General features: G+C 46.9%; 1 protein-coding gene across 1 annotated transcript; it reads left to right on the forward strand.

Annotated features, from left to right (window-relative positions):
• Positions 1-904: 904 nt before the first annotated feature.
• Positions 905-21,574, forward strand: LOC138268067 (2-acylglycerol O-acyltransferase 2-B-like). The gene is made up of 6 exons (XM_069217428.1): positions 905-1,199; positions 4,571-4,749; positions 9,568-9,772; positions 13,212-13,386; positions 14,275-14,474; positions 21,055-21,574. Exons 1-6 carry the CDS (start codon positions 923-925, stop codon positions 21,207-21,209), a joined length of 1,191 nt encoding a protein of 396 aa, XP_069073529.1. The 5' UTR covers positions 905-922; the 3' UTR covers positions 21,210-21,574.
• Positions 21,575-22,389: the final 815 nt, after the last annotated feature.

Consider the following 22,389-nt stretch of genomic DNA (forward strand, 5'->3'; position numbering starts at 1 on the left):
CTTGAAAGGAAGGGTCTGCACAAACGTGTTCACGGTCTTTGGATTGAGAACCATCCGAAACCCTCCTGTTGCCTTCTGGACTAGGAAACATGATGGAATAAAACCCCAGACTCCGGGATGCCGGAGGAACCTCCGAGACCACCTTCTTCAGCTGCAGGGTCTCGATTCCCTGCTAGATGGCCACGTGCCTGTCCTTGTTTAATGATGATGGAGTCGGCCGTACTCCCGAGTCCTGGGGAGAGATGCAACTCGATCCTGTACTCAACCATGAGGATCTGAGGTACCCAACAGTCTGAAATAGACTGAAGCCAAGCCGGAAGAAAATGTTGAATCCTGCCTTCAACCACAAAGCCTTGGCCAACCCCTTGCTAGTCAGGGGGTATTTTAGGGGTTTTAGGCTTCTTCTCAGGCTCACTGAGAGAGCCAAACCTCCACTGTTTATTGTAATGTTGCCTACGGGGAGGCTGGCACACAAAGAAATGCTGAGGAAAAGAAAGCTGCTTAGAAGATGAAAAATGTCTGCTACATCAATTCACGGACACGGCGCCACCTGCAACCTCCAGCTCTCCTGTGGTCTGAAGGGGACAAGAACCTCCCCGAGGGAGCCTACTCTGTTCACAAGTGTTGCACCTGAGAAGTAGAGCCCCCATCTCCGTTTAAGGCTTTCGACGAAGGTCATCCTCTGACCTTTCAAGCGGTAGGTGTTGTTGGTGCGGAAGGTACAGGTGCACCAGGGCCCAGATATTCATTCCATTGTGACTAGCTTTTAGTGCCCAGCATTTCCTCGCTTCTAAGGCCGAGGTCGCCCTGGCTAGGCCAGAGGAATGTTTCACCCCCCCCCCCCCCCCCCCCGCCCCCGCCTTGTTGCAGCACGCACTGGACAAGGTCCAGTCCGACACAGCTGGCCCAGAAAGGTCGTCCAATGGAAGGCTGCCCTGGGGAGGTGTGTCTGCTGACCTCACCCCCAGAACTCCGATTAAATGGAAAGAGAGCAGCTCGCGCTCTCCCCAGCTCCCAGCAGCCTCTGGCCTCCCATCCTTGCAAGGACGATAGGGCTGCCGAGGATCTACCAGAGCGCGAGAAGAAAAGCCGGAGCTACATCGTAATGAAGATACAATTCGCCCCCCTGCACCTGCCCCTGAGCAGGCGGCTGCAGACAGCGGCGGTGCTACAATGGGTCTTCTCCTTCCTGGCTCTAGGTATGGGTGGTCGGGAAAGTTACTTCGAGGGGTGGCGGCCTAATTGCTGAAACAACTAATTTCTCTGTGCAGCACAGCGAGATCCGAGATCTAATTACGGCAAAGTAATCCCAGTAAGTGATGGGATGGTAGAGATTGAACCTGTTTGGGTCGGTTTAAAAGAGTTATATTTAAAAAAATGTACGTTTATAGTTTATTAAATGGGGTTCTTTTACATAATCTGTGAAGCAAATATTTATTCATCATTATTTAAAACGTTTTATCTTTCGTAAAGGGCTTAGTGTCCGTGGGTCATGTTCGCGCTATAGAAATCTGCACAATAAAGTTTGTGTCATAACCCTGTGCCACGTACTGAAGGTACAAAAGGCCAGTTAAAGATGTGTAATCGGGGTCCGTGTAGTCCTCGTTCGATCCCATCTTCTGAAGGCACTAGACTCCGCAACGCGAGATAGCAATCAAGGTAATTACAAGGGTGCTTCTAGGCGCGCGTAGCGATAGTTTATTGAGCCCAGAGGGAAAGAGGGCGCCTAGAAGTTTCTACTTGTGCTGGAGTGCCATAACTAAAAGGGATAATGCCCAAATCTTTTAATGTCATATTTACAATTTGTGGGTTTCCCTTATATAGATTATTACCACGTGCGTTTGTTAAATTTGCTTAATTGAGGCAAGCAAATACTACAATACCCATAATACCTTGAATTGTTAGAGGACCTCCGGGGAGGAGGAAAAGAACTGCTTCTTTATTTGCGCATCGATCCTATTCTGAGACGCACACGATACTTTTCTAAGTAAGTGTAGAGAGATTTTGAAAGCGAGTGAAGGGGGCCGCAATGAACACGGCTTGGCGAGAAGAGGCCTGGCGGCACTTGCTGAGAGTACTCTCTTCATAGGGTGAACACCACACTACAACTCGCAACGATTACATTTTACACTTTTAGGTTCTGGTGTGTCAGTCTAGTGCCTTCTGGGTGTTGTAGTCTTGGCGTGTTTCAGTTGAAGTAGGGATTGGCAGCAGAACTGACAACAGTAGGTGACACGTTCAGGACTGGAAACACTGGCTGATATGACATGAACTTAGTTGCACCCCAACCCCTTCCCCTCTGGGTCCATGTGTGTTATAGCCCCCTTTGTATATTTGGCATCTCACTTGTTCACCGTGTATGCATCCTGACTGGCTGCTTCGTCTAGCACTGCAGTTTCCAAGTAACAACTTGATGCATTGTGGGTCTTGCAATCTTGGTGGGCTTGTGTGGACTGCTTCGACCATCAAAATAGCTGTGATTTGTAGGTTAAGCTAGTCGTCCTTGTTGGCCTCGTGCCATGGGTGATACCCACTTCCACTCCTGGCTTTGTAGCTCGTGTCCCTGTGCATGTTGGGACTTGTAGTCCGTACTAGTGATGGCAGCAGTCTGTTCGGTCCTGGACAGTGGGGGGATTCTTCTGGTATCCACACCTGCCATGTAATAATGTTTTTTTATGGGGAGAGGGGACATTGTTCAAGGCAGGTCTCACCTTATTTAAAGTGCAAGCCGTACGGTAGACTCTTCCAATGTGAAAATGACACATCCATTTTCACAAATCTTTTTCACATACAATACATATTGGTGCATTTTTGCACACTTTTGTGTGTTATGGCATGCCTTGTCACATTCTTGCAGTGTAGAACTGTAGATGAAAGGGAAAATGCTGAGCCGCGTGTATAAGAATTAATTTTATTGATCCTACAAGGATGAAAGCCCGAGTAGTCCACGATGTGCTCCTTTCTTGGTACCTCTATGTGGCATGGAGATTACCCCATTGGGACCATTAAATACTTAGTCGTGTTGCCAGCCCTATCTGTTAGCCTAGTGGCTCCGCTAATAAGATATCTTCAGAGTTAAGACACACGCTAAAGAGAAGTTTGTGAATCCAGTAAGCGTCAGCTTGCAATCCTTTTAAGATCGCTTTGATGGTTAATGAACGCACCTCAGATCTATGCAACCTGCTGCCCACGTGTTCAAATCCATCTAAACTAGCTTAGAGGGTGATTGCGCCTGCTGCATCATACTACATATAACTCAAAGGCCAGATGTGAATTTCAGATTTCACTGGGTCGATGCCTTTATTGCAAAGCTTTGTGCAACCGCTGGTCATAAGGCCTAGGCCTAGTAATATAGCTCAGTGGGGTCTGCACCCTCTTGAAAGGCTTTCATATACTCTGCAAGGTAAAAACTTGGCCCTTGAGGGCTGGCTTAAACTTCGTTCTTCTGGGGTTCAGAGCACGAGTAGCAGCGAGTTGAGGAGTCATAAAGTATTAATGAAGCTGCTCTATATGGTAATTAATCCCATAAACCTGTGTCCAATAATATAATGGCATGGGACAGACTGGCTTGCGGACAAGAGGCTTCTGCTCTCTTGCTTTGTTCTCCTGGCACTAAACCTGCTTCCTCGTTTATTCCCTTCAAATATCTTATTTCGAGATCTTGAGACAGTAGAACATGTTAATATCGGTTTATGGCTTGCTCAGCTTGTGAAGTGAGGGTGCAGAGCTTAAGCTCGGTTTTTGGCTCGGGTTGGACTACATGAACAGGATCAGATCCCGACCCCTATTGTATACGTAAAATACCAGTACACAAGCTTTAGCAAGAGTTCGTTTTCCATCACATGATTAAGGAGTTCTATATTGTATTCTGTTGGGTACCTGCGTCTGTTAGGAAGGTGCAAGGAGGTGGCTGTGTCCAGAGGTGCCCTTGACCTCTGACATCTGCCTGCTAGGACACTTGGCACCACATAAACCCTCCAAGAAAGGCAGTACCAGCGCCGGTTGGGTATCTTTTTGTGTTACTAATTTTGATGTCAGCAAAAAACTTTCAAACCAAAATATACAGAGCCCAGGTAGAGACTAAATCCTAGGGCTGGGAAAAATATTTGTTGCTAAAAAACAAAAAAATACAAAATGCTGGCGTCAGCATTTCCCCTACTGGTGCACTTTTTTTTAATTTTTTTTTTTAATGTTAGAAACAAAGTGCACCATTGGGGGAAATGCTGACGCCAGCATTTTGTACTTTTTTTTTAATTTATTTTTTTATATATATACACGAAATGCGTGATGTGAACGACAGTTTCATTTGTTTGTGGGCTTCTGATAAGATTTTTACCGAAAAAGTGTAAGTTGTGCAACATTTCGTAATGACATACACTCGGGCATATCGCGAAACAGTTGTAAGGAGAATACTGGATATCACTCAAGATGTCCCACTAAATACTTTACTGAAGAACCGAAACCCTCAATTGGTAACACGAAGTCGGGTCGGGCAGCCCCTTCTATGGTTGTATCTCAAATTCTCCTCAGCAGTCCTCAGTCCTGACTGACGGTTCTCTCTCCTCCACAGCTCAGTGCTGCCTGGCCGTCTTCGTCCTGCTGCTGCTCAGTGACTACTGGTACCTGGCGCTGCTCTACAGTGCCTGGCTCTACCTGGACAGGGACACGCCTTCCTCTGGAGGTCGCAGGTCAAGCTGGATCCGAAACTGGAGGGTCTGGGCTTACTTCAGAGACTACTTCCCCATCTCGGTGAGTAAAGGCCCAAAGATGGCAGCTGTATTGCTTGTGAGTGTAGCTGGGAGGATGGCGGCTGTAAACGGGCAAAAAAAATAATCTGACTACAACTGGATGTGTTTTTTTTTTTTTTTTTTTTTTTTTGTTTTTTTTTTGCAAAAGCGAATTGATGAAATTCCCTTCCACTTATTGCAGAGGAAAAAGATGACCCGCCTCTGGACATCCTGCACATGAACCAGAAACTGTCCGATTCATGTGGTTCTCTGTGGTGAAATGAGATCCAGAGAGAACCACACGAGCCACAGGGTGTGTGGGCAGAGTCGGCGTTTTTGTCCCTCTCCGTGGACTCTCTTTTGTAAAGAGAACACCACAGAAGACGAAAAATGTCAGATTTCCCCTCCCGTGGAGTGAAACTGAGTGGTTGTTGTAAACTAATTTTAAAAAAAATGTTTTTAATACTGCAGACTTTGTCTGTGTGGCACTTTGCAAAATATTTTGTCCACTCCAACTCCCGATGGTGTGAGGAGGCAGCCCCGCTTTACAGTGACAGATCACACATCTGAGTCTTCAACTGGCTCCTTTTGGGCTCTGGCGGCTGGTACCAGAGTACCGTTGTCAGAATATCGCCTGACATAAAAATTGCAAGTCTATAGTCACAAAATATGTCCCCTTTTATGTTAGTAGAAAATCTACATCCAGTCAGATGGTATTTTCATAAGCAATACTTGACACAATGTGTTAGGAAAACATTCTGTAGATAATATTCTGGCATACCCGCCAAGGGGGGTGCCTTAATGGTGGTGAAATGTTGTGTTGGTGAAAGTTGTTTAAATGTGTTCCTGTATTAGAGCTTCCTACCGAGATTTAGGTACAGCCTAAAATTGGGAATCAATAATGAAGAAACTGGGAGATGAGGTGTTCGCACTGCACTAGAATGACCAGGTACTGCACTAGCTAAATAACCCTTCTAACAGGTAATTATCTTGATTCGACTTCCAAAAATGTCAAATAGTCATCCTAACCCTCTCAAATTACACATCAGTCTATGGTATATGATGAAATCCTCCATACCAGGGAGAGAAAGTGTCAAACCCATTGAGCACTACAAACAGACACAGATAAACAGCATCTATTTTTAGTGTAAAGTTGGTTATTGTTGGACCTGGCTTTTTGACGGGGACATCCCCAAACTTTTTGCCTCCTTCCTCCTATTTTTTCTGACCTGTTGTTGTTGGCTTTTGACCTCTGGGCACTTTACCACTGCTAACCAGTGCTAAAGTGCATATGCTCTCTGGGTAAATTGTACTACTGATTGGTTTATCCATGATTGACTATTTAATTTACTTGTAAGTCCCTGGTAGAGTGCACTACATGTGCCTAGGGCAGGTAGATTAAATGCTACTAGTGGGCCTGCAGCACTGGTTGTGCCACCCACCTCAGTAGCCCCTTAACCCTGTCTCAGGCCTGCCATTGCAAGGCCTGTGTGTGCAGTTTCACTGCCACTTCGACTTGGCATTTAAAAGTACTTGCCAAGCCTAGAACTCCCCTTTTACTACATATAAGTCATCCCTAATGTGTGCCCTAGGTAACCCCTAGAGCAGGGTGCAGTGTAGGTAAAAGGCAGGACATGTACCTGTGTAGTTATATGTCCTGGTAGTGTGAAACTCCTAAATTCGTTTTTACACTACTGTGAGGCCTGCTCCTTTCATAGGCTAACATTGGGGCTGCCCTCATACACTGTTGAAGTGGCAGCTGCTGACCTAAAAGGAGCAGGAAGGTCATATTTAGTATGGCCAGAATGGTAATACAAAATCCTGCTGACTGGTGAAGTCGGATTTAATATTACTATTCTAGAAATGCCACTTTTAGAAAGTGAGCATTTCTTTGCACTAAAAACTTGTTGTGCCCTTCAATCCACGTCTGGCTAGGTTTAGTTGACAGCTCCTTGTGCATTCACTCAGACACACCCCAAACACAGGGTACTCAGCCTCACTTGCATACATCTGCATTTTGAATGGGTCTTCCTGGGCTGGGAGGGTGGAGGGCCTGCCATCACACAAAGGACTGCCACACCCCCTAATGGGACTCTGGCAGACAGGATTGAGCTGAAAGGGAACTTGGTGCATTTCTTAGAGACTCTTTGAAGTCACCCCACTTCAAAGGCACAACTTAGTATAAAACAGGGCCTCTGCCCTACCTCATCAGACACTTGCTGGAGAAGAAACCTGAACCAGAAACTACATCCTGCCAAGAAGAACTGCCTGGCTGCTCAAAGGACTCACCTGTCTGCTTTTCTACAAAGGACTGCTGCCTTGCTGTTGGCCTGCTGCCTTGCTGAACTCTTGCCTGGCTGTAAAAGTGCTCTCCAAGGGCTTGGATAGAGCTTGCCTCCTGTTCCCTGAAGTCTCAGGACCAAAAAGACTTCACTCTTCCTCTTGGACGCTCCGTGCGCCGAACTTTTCGACGCACAGCTTGTTCCGCGGCAAGAAAAACGCCGCACACCGACGCTGATCAACGCGACGCCTTCGGGACGACCGAAACTTTGACGCACGGCCTCACAAGGACAACGCCGCCCGACTTCCCGGGAGAAATCGACGCGATGCCTGCTGTGAGATCAAAACTTTGACGCACGGCCTCGCAAGGACAACGCCGCCCGACTCCGCAGGAGAAATCGACGCGACGCCTGCCGTGAGATCAAAACTTCGACGCGCAGCCCCGCAGAACGACGCGCAGCCGGAAAACAAGCAGGAAAATCCACGCACAGACCCGGGACATCTGGTAATCCCCGCGACCCACAGAAAGAGACTGTCCGCGCGCCGGAAAACGAAGCCCGACTTCCCCGGATGGAAAATAACGACGCAAGTCCGTGTGTGCCAGGGAGAAATCGACGCACACACCCTTTTTCCACGCACCTCTTCCTTTGTGGCCCTCTGAGGAGATTTTCCACCAGAAACCAGGTACTTTGTGTTTGAAAGAGACTCTGTTTACTTTCTAAAGACTTAAGACACTTTATATCACTTTTCAGTGATATCTTTACAAATTCATATTGCAACTTTGATCGTTTTGACCTGAAGATACCCAGATAAATATTATATATTTTTCTAAATACTGTGTGGTGTATTTTTGTGGTGTTATGCTATGGTGTTGTATGATTTATTGCACAAATGCTTTACACATTGCCTTCTAAGTTAAGCCTGACTGCTCGTGCCAAGCTACCGGAGGGTGAGCACAGGCTGATTTTGGATTGTGTGTGACTTACCCTGACTAGAGTGAGGGTTCTTGCTTGGACAGAGGGCAACCTAACTGCCAACCAAAAACCCAATTTCTAACAGTCATTGTATCATATTTGCACTTACGAAGGTAAAGAAAACCACCCCAGTCCTACACTGGTCCAAACTGTTTACTTCCTGGTGGGGAGCCCTGATCTTCAATTCATGACCGCCAATGCATGTACACGAGGGATTCATCCATCCTAAGCCTCCAAGGATTTCAGGATTTGCATGGAACTGATCCTAGCTGTGTACACCTTTGGCTACACTGCCTCAGGTGCTGACATTGGAGTTGAGGGGAAGCAGATTAGAACTTCAGTGAATTCTTCCTTGTGTAAACTGCAAGTTCTCTAAAACTTGTCAGAGTCCAGACTGACAGTGTCTTGGCACCTTCCTTGACTATATGAACCAATGTGTTGAAATCCACTCTGGTGCACTAACCTTCTTGAATACCTATGTGTACAATGACACCTCCGAGCTCTGCCAGGGTCCTGGAACCTGGGTTTTCACCTTCTTTCAATTTCCTTACTCTAAGCATGCTTGTCTGTGCTCTTATAGGCCTCACCTCCGCGCTCTTAAAAGGCTTGGTCTTCCCATAAGTTAGAATCCTTGATCCCACCCAAACTGAGCTAGTTCTGGCTGTTTTGCAAATACTGTCAGTCTTCTTAGAGCAGAATTATACCGCCCCTGCCAGTGAAACATTGTTAACCTCCCCCCAGTACTAAATAACCGAGCCTCCGATATCTAATGTGACACTGCTCTTCTGTCAAACATGTTATCCTCTGTACCACAGATTCAACATGTGCTGATGGTCCACACAGCCTGAGGCCTCGGAGCAAGGGATCTGTGGTGGTCCTGTGTCATTAGTGTGAGACTTTCTTCTTGCAGGTTCTCCGAGATCTCTAGTGGCCCCTCTCCTCCAGCTCTGCACCTCCTTTTACCCCCCCCCCCCCCCAATAGGTCACCTGATCCTAGGTAGTTTCCTGCTTGGTGTCCCAGGCCCAATGGACTATTATCTGCCTTGGGCTTTACCAGTCTCTTTTGCTGCCCCTATTGTGTTTCTGGATGTAGACTACCCCTGGATATCTCAGGTGGGGGGGGGGGGGGGGTCTTCTTGGCTCCTACTTTCCTCAGTCTTTCTTGTGACTCTGGCTGTACCCCACTCCTAGGTCTCTTGGAGAAGCAGAGGCCAAGGAGGGACCAAAGTCTGTCCTCTTAATTTTCTCCTGCCCTGGTGTCTCGCATCACCGTTCAGTTCCCTCTGGCCCGACTAGTCTCTTGTGCCCCTACTGTGATATGAGACTGCTGATTTACTGCCCTGTCAAACGCATGGTCAAAAACAGAGGTCAGGTAAGGTTCTCAATGAAGAACACATGGGTAGCTTTGGTTGTCCATAAACCTGGCAAAGGATTCAGACTGCTCTTCCCTATTCAGGCACTCAGCAATGCCTTCAATGTCTGCAGTTCCGTCCCAAGAACCGAGCAAAGGGATTAATGTCTGCACTTCCTTGCCCATGAACCCTGCAATCTTCATCACTCTGCTGTTCTCTTCTTTTTGTTTCCAGTTGGTAAAAACTGCTGACTTGGACCCGAAGCACAACTACGTTTTTGGATTCCATCCCCATGGTGTGCTGGTGGCTGGCGCCTTCGGCAATTTCTGTACAGAGGGCACTGGCTTCTCTAAACTCTTCCCTGGCCTGACGTCACACCTGCTGATGTTACCCTTCTGGTTCAAGATGCCCTTCTTCAGGGACTACATAATGGGTGGAGGTAAGCACCAGGTGGAAAGGGGCAAGTGGGCTTTGATTACAAACGAATGACTAATCTAGACCCTTTTCTCAGTATATTTGCCACCCATGGGCCCATTGCGTGCTTCAGGATAGAGGGAGCACCTCCCCGTTAGTAACATATGGTGCTCTTGGGTCAAAATAAACACCTACCCCATCGGAATAAAGTATGCTCAGGCTAGAGGAAATACTGCCTCATATGAACTATATGGTGATCACATGAAAGGACTGGTCCTATAGAACCTACAGTGAGCGAGCTGTGGCGAAGACCCACCTCCATTGAGAACAACATCGATTAGGCCAGCAGAAACGATGGCTGCACAGGAACGTGTGGACCTCGTTACGGATGGCCTGGGAAATGGCCAGGAATTTCCCCATTGAGAAGGGGTGCAGCTCTAGCTTCAGGAGTCCAGTGACCACTCTGGGCCAGTGATACTTGGTCCCTGAGGATCCACTATTAAATGTGTAATTACTGGCGAATCTGTAATTCCAGGCCAATGTTACAGGTTCCTCTGGAAAGACCTCATTTTTTAGCAGCCGAAATCTGAGTTGAAAGCTGACAAATCTGTAGTGTTCCCACATACTCATAATTAGGATGGGAATGGTAATTGCCCTTAAGGCCCTATTGAAATCGAGTGGCCACTCTCCGTTAAGGTAATGTTGGGCTCCACTGCGATGGAAGACCTCTGCCCTTAGGGATCTCTGGTGTTTAGAAAACTTGGCTCTTTTCACTCCCTCTATAGTTTCTTGGCTTATGCCCTTTGAAGTACATTTTTCTCGAAGATGCTAGCACCTAAATGCCCTCTTGCATATGTCACACTTTAAAAATCTAAAATATCAAATATTAACAACATGGTTTTCTATGGGGCCCTCCATCTGGCCCATAGAGAGGCATGTTAATATTTGATATTTTATATTTGCAAAGCACAACATATGCCAGAGAGCATTTTGGTGCTAGTTTCTGCGAGAAAACTACTGTGAAAGGTACAAAACGAAGAAACTATAGTGAGTAAAAAGTTTTGAGGTGCTTTCTAAACATCAACAGCCTTTGCTGGCATCTAAGGTGCCAATGCAGCGGATTCCAGAACGGAGAGGTGGAATAAAAAACGCTTTTGCTACTTCAGGAGACTTTCCACATTTTGACTACCATTACTAGCTATTCTGGGCCTATTTGGTAGAGAGCTTTATGCGCTATGCACAGTGCTTTAAAGGCCACACTTTACCAGGGAGCCAGTGCAACTCCTCTAATGCGTTTGAGACTAATTCAAACTTCATAATGTTCTTGAACAGGCATGCAGTGACATCCTGCCCTTCTAAAGTTTCTTTAAAGAGCCTTGCTGCATGCAATAGTCTAACCAAAACAGGACCAAAGAGATGATGACTGTTGTTTGTGATTCAAAGGGAATCGAAGGCAACATTTTTTTTCAATGTTTTCTTTTTGTTTAAAAATAAAAATACAAAATAGCTCATTAGTCAGGTCAGCAGAGGTGAGATTTCTCACTTTGAGCAATAGTTCAGGAAGAGGGCCCTAGGTCTGTGTCCACCAAGAATGGTTCTAAAACGAGGTGTCCTAACCAAAGAAGAGCACCTCCGTTTTTTCTGTTTAAGGCAGTGACTTCTAATCTAGCTAATGACAGATCGCATGCAGGTTTTAAAGCGATGTGCCACACCTTCCATGCTGCCGGTGATAGACCCTGATTTGAGTGTCATTAGCACAGGAGATGGTAGAGAAGCCAAAACATCTCATCAGCTTTGCTAGAGGGGATACGTGTATATTGAATAGCGTGGGGCTCAGGGATGACCCTGGTGGGACACCATAGGACATGGAGACATTTTTGGAGGGAAAATTTCCAAAGGGGACCGATTGCTCCTTTCTTATAGGTAGAGAGCATATGAGACTGTAAGCCGAACCTCCAATTCCCATCTCCACTAAACATTGCTTCATGACAGAGTGATTCAGTGTTGAAGGCTGTTGATAGGTCCAAAAGGACCACAGCGGCCTTGCCCCCATTATCCATGATGTGACGCATCTCTTCGGTGGCCACCACCAAAGGTGACTGTGCTGTGGGTTTTTCTGAAACCAAACGGTCCCCCATTCAGAATCTCACTTGGTCTAAATATTCAGACAGCAAATTTTAGGTTCCTCTCTTAAATTTTGGGTGGCGCGGGAAGGCACGAGATGGGAAGATAGCCCAAACGAAGAAAATAACTAAACAAGGATTTTTGAACAAAAGCAGTATGGACGCCTTTTTCCAGTCTGTAGGGAATGTACCCACATTGATAATGCTATTCATTGGTGTGGTGAGAGGAATAGCAATTCTGCTATCTTTTGAAGGACTTTCTGTGGGCACGGGTCAGAAGGGGCATCTGATTTAGTTAACCCTATTAATTCTGACACTTTCAGTAGCAAGGGTAGTGAAGTTGGGAAAATCAGGTGGTTGAGATTTAAAGAATCATTCCTTAAAGTAGGGCCATTGATGGGCCGGCTAGCATCGAGGTCTCTATAAACTGCCTCAACCTTATTTTTAAAGAATTCAGCAAAGTTGTAACCTAAAATTTGACAAGGAATTAAAGTGTTAATTTAGGATGGGCAAGAGAGCGCCTGTACCGTTTTTAAAAAGCACCCTGGAAGATTTTTTTTTTTTTTTTTTGTGCTGACCAATTTTTTTTTTTTTGTGAAGTAGTCAGTTTTCTTTGCTTTTAATTATAGTTTTTAATTCTGAATGAGTTGTTTTATACCTTCTTTAGTTGCTCCTACAAACTTTCACCTGTCCCCGAGTCTTTTTCATTGCCCTAAGCTTGGGGGGGAGAACCACGGTGCGGACGTGTTTAAGCTAAGAAGAATACTTTGCTCAGTGCAGCGAGTACACATGCCCCTTATGTACATTGTTCAAGAGTCCGCCAGCCCCTACCACCTTCACACGTGGTTTATCCGGATACGACGACACTGGTCTCTATCTCAAGGACTGATATGTCTCAGCTCCCTCGCCAGGCTTTGCCAGAGACGCCCTCTTTACAAACACAGCAGAAAAGTTGCAGTAAGTGAAGGAGGAGGGAGCGAAGCTGCTAGTTTTGTAACTAAAGAAAACTGCTACATAAAGGTATCTTTGGAAATCAAGCTTGGCTTTTAACTCTATCTCTCTGGTGCCTTCAGAACATGTTGTTCCTTCATAGCCAGGGAATGCCTAATGTCTACCAGGCTGGGGCTTAGCTATCATTGGTGCAGTAGTATCAGGACCAAGCATGTCAGAAGGCCCATTACATCCCAATTTTAGTTTTTAGGTTTTTTTGTTGTTTAAAATGAAACCGGGGTTTGAGTGGGGATGGTGGGGCTTCTTTGCTACACCGCCACTGCTGACGGGCTTGGTTTGATATCTGGAGCTACATGGTGGTGAATATTTACTGTCCAACCTTTCTTCCAGGCTTGGTTTCTTCAGATAAATCCAGTGCTGCGTATCTCCTGAGCCAGAAGAGTGGCGGGCAGGTGGCTGTGATTGCAGTGGGTGGACCCCCCGAGTCTCTTGAGGCTCGCCCAGGGGCACTGACCCTACAGATCCTCAGCCGGAAGGGCTTCATCAAGATGGCAATGGTGCATGGGTGAGATCCTCCTGCTTCCAACAGAGCATGATGTGTAAATTGCTCCCCTCACGCCGTGCCCCCGACCCTACTCCTCTTGCACCTTCCTGTGACATTGATCCTTTCACCTTACGCATGCCCCGTGATCTCCCTCATGTTTTCAAGACCGCTCCTCTCATGCCTTCCCAAGCTGCTGCCCATCTCGCATCTTAAGCAGCTGCATTCACCCACCTTCCCATGAAACCACTAACCATGCATCGACTTTCATGCCACTGAAACATCACATCACCCTAGGATACTTCCCAACCGCTATCTTCTAACCACTTCTCCGCAAAATGTCTTGCAGGCACATATCTCCCCCACCCACCCTGTATCTCTCGACTTCTCCCTAAAAGCAAACCTGTCACTCATCTCCTGACCTCTTATACATTGGTCTCTGATTCTGCTAGCCCTACCATACTTCAACGTTCAACCTCTTCTAGCAGCACTTATTTGTTAACCCAATAAAAACCAGGCCCTATGTTTTTTGCTCAAAAGGCTGTGGCCAACTTTGGAAGGTCTGGGTGTTGAACACCTAAGCTGCATAGTCTTTATTCCACTTCAACTCTTTAATCCGCCACCAGGCACTCCCTCCCCTTTTATCTCCCTCTTGCAGATTGATGCCGACTTTCTCCCCTTTGTCACTGTTTCCCCCGCCACATGTGTTTTTCTTACTTGTTCTAGATCAGTCTGCTGAGAAAAGAGTCCCAGTGGGCCCCGCCTGCAACTACCAGCTCAGATTAAGCACTGTCCCCCTAGTAAACCTTACCACTACTCCCATCATAGCACTACCTGCTTCCAGCAACACTGGCCTGTGCTCTGTCTCCTTGTCTATCCACTGCAGCAATTGATGAGATTTTTCTCCTGAAGGGCACACCTCGTTCCAGTGTTCTCCTTTGGGGAAAATGAGCTCTTCAACCAGGTCGAGAACCCACGAGGCTCGCTGATCAGGACAGTACAGGAAGGGCTACAGAAGAAGATGGGTGTGGCACTGCCACTCTTCCATGCTCGTGGCATCTTCCAGTACAGCTTCGGCCTCCTGCCCTTCCGGAATCCCATCCATACTGTTGGTAAGAGCAGGAGCTTCCTCATAAGCCAGCTTGCAGCATTCATAGGTCTGCCAGGTATTCTCTGTACTTACATTATGGGCTCTGGTGCAGTGCACCTCTGGTTTAAATAACTGGTTGGAGACTATGCCCTAGGTCATTAAGGGCTATGAGTTGATCTAATGACTACTGCAGATACAGTACCTGCTACGCACTAGTAAATGGGATCTCATCAAAAAAGTGTTTGACAGTGCAAGCCAGTCTTGGATCTCCAATGCATGTTGTTGGAACAGGGATGTCCCCTGCCTGGTGATCTAGCGTATACCCCTAGTGTCTGGCAGCTGTATCTATGTACGCTAATATCTCGGCTTTTATTTTAGCCCTGAGGTCATACTTATTTATTCGCTGCACGGAGGTCTAGGACTCTCACTGACCATGCAAAGTCTAGGACCTGTCCAGTGAATGGGAGGCATGCACCAAGCATACCCTCATACTGGACAGAGTATCCTGCACCACTTCCTGATTTTCTAAACCTGTAAAAGAAACTAATCCTGAGTTTCGTGATCTATACGGTTGAATAGAACTTTTTGATCTGTCAGTAAGTTAGTCCTACAGCCCATATTTTTTTTTTTTTTTTTTTTTATTTGCAGCAATCTAATGTTATATGAAACCAAGAACATTGCACTCGCAGCATATGTATATGCCATGTATGTGTGATACATGCAGGGTAGTAGGACCGTGTGAGTTTCTGTCTGAGTACAGAAGTCAGTGGCATCCATTTTGGATGGCCCTGGTTTAGTATGGCACAAGATGGAGGATGAGGGGCACTTCACTGAATAGTGGACGGGTATTGCCTTCATTCCTGTGGCTGGATGGTGGAGAGCCAAACACTGGCATGAGGAAAATGGAGACAGCTTCCTTTATAAATTCCATGGCTACTGTGCTAGCAAGGGGCTGCCAATTACTTCTTCCTGACCACCGTCATTTGGTTAATAGTAGGGATGAGTGGTGGGACTCTAGTTTCTGTTCAGGTCAAGGAAGTTTCTAGGCTAGACCTGCCATTTTGTCTTCCCCTGATTACTTTATGGAAGGCTGATGAGAGCCACCTCGCACTTCACTGTAACCATGTTGTGGGAACACTGCCCCAGAGCTGCCTGCTGTGAGAACCATCCTTTGTTTAAAAAAAAGCTGTGCCTGGAGAACAACCTGTTCAGGACACATGAAACTGAACCACCTCAAAGCAGTTCTGCAGTTTGAGACGATGGATCCATAAACCCTGTCTAGAAACTGTGCATGAAAGTGTGATCCACTACACCTCACTTTGTTCCATTACCAAGTTCTTCATGGCCAAGGAAGGGAGTGCTCCTTAGAGTACTTGAAGGACTGCTGTGGTGCAAGACTGGTGTCTTCTGACGGACATTCTCCCAAACACTGGGGGGGATATCAGAAGTTGGCACTTTCTGCTGGAAGAGCTGAGCGTCTGCTGAGATGCCTACCTGCTTTCTGAGACTGGAATGAGTCTGCCTGACCATTCTTTCTAGCAGACTTTCCAGATGTTGTTCAGTGTGTTCCTTGCAGAGGAACACTCAAAGGTCAATGAGAGAGAGGCGTGAATGTAGCGCCTATAGGGGAATTGTAACCAGGGATATTGCCCTTTATTCTGAAATTAAATGGTTTGTGCCTAATATTGTCACCTGAGTAATAACTTTCTTTTTTCAAAATGATAAGGACTGGACATTGTTTTGTCTAGTTGATTGCCAAGTTCTGAGCTTGGGCAATCCCACACTACTTCCCTGAGAAGCCTGTGACTGCGCCCCCTCTGTTCTCTGAGAGTATCCTGAGGAAAGAGTTGTACTTGGCCCAGTTCTGAGAGACCATGTAGGAAGAACCAAAAGACACTGGTAAAAAAATTCCATCCAGCACCAATGTTTGGGCCCAGTAGCCCGCAATCTGACTTGTCCGCCACTATTGAGCAGGGTCTTACACCAGTCCATAAGCAATGGATCAATACAGATATTTAAAATATCCTTGGATTAAGCTGCTGTTTGATTTCGGTTTATTGGATGCACTTTTATCATATCTGGCTATTCTATATATCAGCAATGGACCAGTCCATGTAGGCCTACATAGACCTACCTTGACAAGAACAACTGGCAGGGCCACTGGAATTGTGGCAGTGGAAAAGCAAATTATGCGGCAGGGTTGGCTAAATTATGCGGCATGAAAAGGCAAATTATGGGTTGTAATGCGGCACATTTTGTGATAGTATAACTTCATTATTTTATCATTTTTACACTTGTTAACAATGTCTGGGCTTAGATTGCATCTCATCAGTACTAGGTTAACACCCAAATATTGCAATATGCAACAGAAAGGTGACCAATCAACCTTTGCAAAGTGCTTTTGACAGTTCTGCAACACAGTTTGCTTGTTTTTTTTTTCCTTTTAGTACCTTTTTTTTTTTTTTTTTTTTTTTTTTTTTTTCTACCGTTTGAGGTAGAAACATTTTTTTTTTGTTCTAATCTGCAGACAGTGCAAAAGATGACAGATTATATGGCAAATGTGGTAAATCCATAATTATGCGAAAAACCCAGTGGCCACACAATTGCATGATTGCAGTGACCCTGGTCATTCGTGTGCATTATATTTCTGAAGGTAAATGATGCACGGTTAGAACCTCGCCAGATTCCAAACCCACCGCCTCTCAACTGATATGTATTTAAAACAGTCTCCTTTTTCAAAGACCCTTTGAGATTAGGGGGGGGTGGTGGTGGGGGGTTGGCAGCATAAAGCTATGTTGACTCAAATACCTATTTTACAGGGGTTCTTATGAAGTGCCTCGGGCCGTAGGTGTCACTTGGGGACAAGAGCAGGGGTGGGGGTCGTCATTGCTTCCTTTACAGAGGACACAAGTTCTGTCCGGTAGCACTCACAATATTTTCATAGATATTTCCAGGCCTTTTTCTACCACTTGCACAGTTCGCACCCCCCCCTTTCCAAATACATCATTTAATGGAGGTCTGTGTCTGTTGGTACAGAGGAAGCTTGCACAGTCACACTCGGAAGCCTTAATCCTATAGAGTCCTCTGTCAGTTGGTACTCAAGGGGAAGTTTTTGCACTCCCATTTGGATCCCTAAACCTATGGATCCCCTGTTGATTGGTACTCTAGGGGAAGCTTGTGCAGTCCCTTTCTGAACCTATTATTAAATAGTCCTGTGTTTGCTTGATACTGTGGGTTGGTCTGATGCACACAATAGGCCTGGTCAGCGGCATAATTGTGGCCCCATTAGTGAATTACATATTTTTAAATAAAAAGATAAGCCCACTTTGGGGGGGCAATTTTGGAGCGTGTTAGATCATGCTGTATGTTTGTACATGCAAAGTATGGGAGACTGCATGAATTTGTGCTTGATTTGGGCAATATTTGTGGTAACTTCCGGGAAATTACCAGTAATAAGCGGCCAACTAGCCATTAAACAGGGCCAAAAACAGTCCTCATACTGACCTGTCAAACCAGCCATTCTAACACTGCCAGATTGCACTATTGCCCTATCGACTTGTTCGACCCTGTATATACTCCAGAAGCTTTTTCAGTCTAATTCTGAAACCTACGGATCTTACCTTTTCTCCTCCCTAAAAGCTGCTATGACCACCGACCACTACTACCCCACATTAGTGCTCCAAAAACTACTTGGCCCACCTGAAGAGTTCACCACTGAGTGTTGCTCGGGTCACCACCCTCTAGTGCCCCCAGAGAGTGATGCAGCCTCGGTGCATTGCACCAAACTATGATGACTACCATCCTCTGTTGCCTCAGAAAGGTGGGGTGACCACCACCCTAGGACCGCTGCCGCCCCACCAATGTGTTTACCCTCCAAAGGTGTGCTAGGACTTCTGTCCCCAGCCCTACTGTGCCCTGCTGATGGCAACAACCTCTACCATGGAGACGAAGTTTAAGTCGCTGTTGCCCCCAAAGGGGGGGCTTTGACCACTATCCTTTACTGACGGCCCCCCCCCCTCCACATCCCACAGGGGATGTGACCCAAGCCCTCGGCTATCCCCATGGTGGTGTGGCCAGATCCCTCTGTTGCCCCATGTGCTGCCGTCACCGCCGTCTGTAGGTCGGGAGCGGGGGTGGGCGGGTGATGAAACTCCGCATGTCTCCTGGCACGGCAGGACTTCGGACGGGCACCGGGCTGTATTGTGCAAAGCTGCAGGACTTTGCTCAATAAGGCTGATGGGGAGGGAGGCAGGGCGAGGGCGGAGTGTTTGCGTTTTGTCTGGTTTCCAAACCATGTTGCAGTTTTCTTGCCTGCGGAGGTAGCAGGCAGCGAGCTATCAGAGCAGAGGTCATGGACGGGATTACTCTCTCCTTGTAGAGTCCACACTGAGGAGCTGTACCCCTCCTTATTAATCCTGTACTTTGACCCACACACGCTCCTGCTGATTAACCTCAATCCTGACTAGTAGTCCCCTTTTACTATTTACTAATAGGCCAACTCGCGCGCAGCTCTTGATGTGCACCTCAATCCTGACCAACCCCCCCTCCCCACTTACCAATAGTGAAACTCGCGCGCAGCTCTTGGTATGCACCTCAATCCTCAATATTGGCACCCTTTATCCATATACTAATTATCGGACTCGCACGCAACTCTTGGTAGGCACCTCAATCCTGACTAGTAGTCCCCTTTTACTATTTACTAATAGGCCAACTCGCGCGCAGCTCTTGATGTGCACCTCAATCCTGACCAAACCCCCCCCCCCTCCCCATTTACCACTTATCAATAGTGAAACTCGCGCGCAGCTCTTGGTATGCACCTCAATCCTCAATATTGACACCCTTTATCCATATGCTAATATTCGGACTCGCACGCAGCTCTTGATACGCACCTCAATCGTGAATAGTACCCCCCCCTTCTATTTCACTACTGAAACTCACACTTGCAGCTCGCAGTGTACTTCTGTCCTAATGTGCAGCGCCCTCTGCTATTCACTCACAGATTAACGCACTGCTCTGCCACAGCGCCCTCCTCCTAGCCTCTGGGGCCTGCTCACAGCTCGGCCAGTCATCCTCACCCACTGCTGTTTTAGTACTGGGGCCCCCTACAGCTCTGCCCATGCACCTCACTGTTGACCTCTAGCGCTTCCTGCCACTCAAGGACCGGAAATCGTGCACAACTCCTGTTAATGCTCCTCGGGGTGACAGGGGTCCCGGTTTTTCCCAACGGTTTCAGCAGATTTCAGCAAATGTGGCTTATGTAACGGTTTTCAGACAGTGTCGACTAAAAAACAGAGGGGGCACGTTTTTAGGTGTCCCAAAGCGGGACTAGTTAGCAGCTGTTATACGAAAGCAATTTAATTAACAGGAATGATAATGGTGTAAAATTGCATTTTATTTCATGTTAGTGTCGCCTCTGTTTGTGTTAATGAGCGTTATCATTCTATCCCCCTTGGCTGATGAAACATTGTTCTCTTTAAATTTTTGCTAAATGTCCTAGTTTTTGGTTTTCGAAACCTGGTCACCTCATCCTCTGCTAACATGCAGCACTCCTTGGCACAGCATTGGGCATCCTGAGAGATTCAGCCAGTGACCTTTCTAGAAAGGGAGCCAGGATTGCTTCCTGGACGTTCCAGCAGCAGCTTAAGCTGGGGAAAAAACCCTGCATCCCTGGGCTTTGTTTATATATGGGTTGGCGGGGGTTTGGTGGCTCAGTGAAATGATGCATCTACTGGAAGGATCTGTGTACTAGCCTTGAAGTCTCAGGCTCCAATCCATATGGGTCTATTCAGCCTTTCATCCTTCAGACGTTGACAAAATAAGTACCACTGAGTTGTGCAATAAACATCCGATATGTCAAATACAGGCGGCGGTTCAAGTCTGATGGGGGGGAATAGTTACCCGTGCTACTCGATCACGGGAGCCAATCGTGCACCAGTCCGCTCACTGATGCAATATTTAGCGGAACACGTCCCTCCCTTGATAAACCCGGAGCCATGTTAGCTTTCCCGGTGCCAAATAAAAGGTATTGAAACAGGCTCAGGAGATAACCAGCCACTCAAGTAAGTGGAAGGGGCTGACTCGTCCCGTTAAACTATCACAAGAGCACAAAGGTCTAAAATACACTTATTTCCCAAACATGAGATCGGACCATGGGGTCCTCAGCGTCCAAGTGAGCTGATGGGCACAAGCTTATCACTTGATTCATTGCTCTCAAGTACCTGCAGCCTTACATGTCTATTTACTACAAAGCTCGAGGCCGTGGAAGTGACGTCACGCACCTTTGTTCTCTGACATCAGTCTGTCCTTGTTTCACATTTAGCCTGTCAGTAGCCTACTCTTGCTGCTGAGGGGCTCGAGGAAGGGCAAGGAGTGGGAGCTCTGTTTACTGCTTCCTGCTGGTGCCTTCATGGGCCAGAACACCAGGAGTTGCAAGGTCAGTGCCAGAACTGCCAGGTGTACCAAAGATCATTCCAAGGTTAGCAGCTGCTTTCCCTGAAGGACATCTGTAGCTTCCACCAGTAAGGATTAGGTGGTGGGATGTGATGATGCATTGCATAAATCCCCTGTGCTCACAGGAACTCTTTTCTTCTGTTTGTTTCTAGTTGGGGAGCCCATAATGGTGGAGAAGACCCCAAACCCATCCCGGGAGTCGATAGATCAGCTGCATAAGGTCTACCTGGAGAAGCTTGTGCAGCTCTTCGAGGCGAACAAGACACGCTATGGCATCCCCGAGAGCAAGCATCTCAACCTGATCTAAGGCCAGAGATTTCTGCCCCAAAAAAGGAGGTTTAACTGGCATTTTCCACATCACATGCTTTTCAAAGACTGTTGGGGGAGAAGGATTTACACATCCGATCCCACGAGCAGGCGAAGCCCTTCAGATGCCTGCGTTGCGGAGTGATGCATTTCACAGGTGGAAGGCATATCCCCCTGTTTCTGCCCATGCAGTCCGGGGTGGTATGGTTCTTTTGATTCGTGGCTGGCCTGGGTTGCAAAATGTTGCGCTATGTCGGCGACTTAATGAGACCAAGGACTGTATGTTGCAAGAAGGTGGCCTCAGTGTTCTGTGATCCGAGAAGAGGCCTGTGTATGTTACCAATAAACAGATTATTTTTTCATTGATCCCTCGGGTCTTTGTGACTTCTTGGCATCCTTTTACTCCAAGGTGTGGTGGATTTTTATCGGATTGCGTGATAGGGGCTTTGGTAAGAGGGAAAGCTATTCAGTAGCACGCTAGACTGAGCCCCTGGGATGCGATCATTGAAAGTCTTCCTGGGAGAAGACCTATAAGGAAAGGCTGAGCAGCAGGCTTGTGTTTCTGCTTGGTGTTCAGTAGTTTGTACCTCTAGGCAGAAGTAGTGTGAAAGGTAAAGGGTTGTAGTCTCTCAGATGAATGCACCTGCGCTGTTTCCTGCGGCGCTGGGCGCTGGGAGGGCGTGTTGGGAGCACAAAGGTGGGGGTTTTCCATGAAGTACCTCCCCGCTGACAGCTTAAGCCTTTAGGGTTGATCTGGTGTAGAAGATGAAGCTTTCTGGTTGGGTGTATGAGATTGACTCTTCTCTCTGATGTGCTGTACATTACTGTAATGCAGGATGTAAAGTAATTGAAGTCCATTAGTTACATCAGTGTGATGCATGTGTACATCAAAACCTGAAGAATGGGATGATAGACGAGTGCGTTCAACAGGGAGATTTGAAATCCGTACAATTGATACACTTTTAGGTCCGGCTATACAAAGCCGTATCTGTTTACCTGGGGTTAAACAGAACACATGCAAAGATCAGGGCTTTGAGGCAGCCCTCTTCTGCCAATGCTTGTGTGAAATCTGATTCACATTTTGGATCCCCATAGCACCGCTGCACTTTTGCATTACGCAGTGTTCTTTGGCAGGAGTATGTTTCTAGCGCTGCAGCTCAGCGCTGCTGGTCACACCGCAG

The sequence above is a fragment of the Pleurodeles waltl genome, chromosome 12 (genome assembly GCF_031143425.1).
Source record: "Pleurodeles waltl isolate 20211129_DDA chromosome 12, aPleWal1.hap1.20221129, whole genome shotgun sequence".
NCBI lineage: Eukaryota > Metazoa > Chordata > Amphibia > Caudata > Salamandridae > Pleurodeles > Pleurodeles waltl.

What these genes read in the sequence shown, in the direction of transcription:
- LOC138268067 (XM_069217428.1), top strand. Translation starts at nt 923, where the DNA reads ATGGAAGGCTGCCCTGGGGAGGTGTGTCTGCTGACCTCACCCCCAGAA. An exon ending in CTTCTCCTTCCTGGCTCTAG is followed by an intron (nt 1,200 to 4,570) that starts GTATGGGTGGTC and finishes TCTCCTCCACAG; the next exon opens with CTCAGTGCTGCCTGGCCGTC. An exon ending in GAGACTACTTCCCCATCTCG is followed by an intron (nt 4,750 to 9,567) that starts GTGAGTAAAGGC and finishes TTTTGTTTCCAG; the next exon opens with TTGGTAAAAACTGCTGACTT.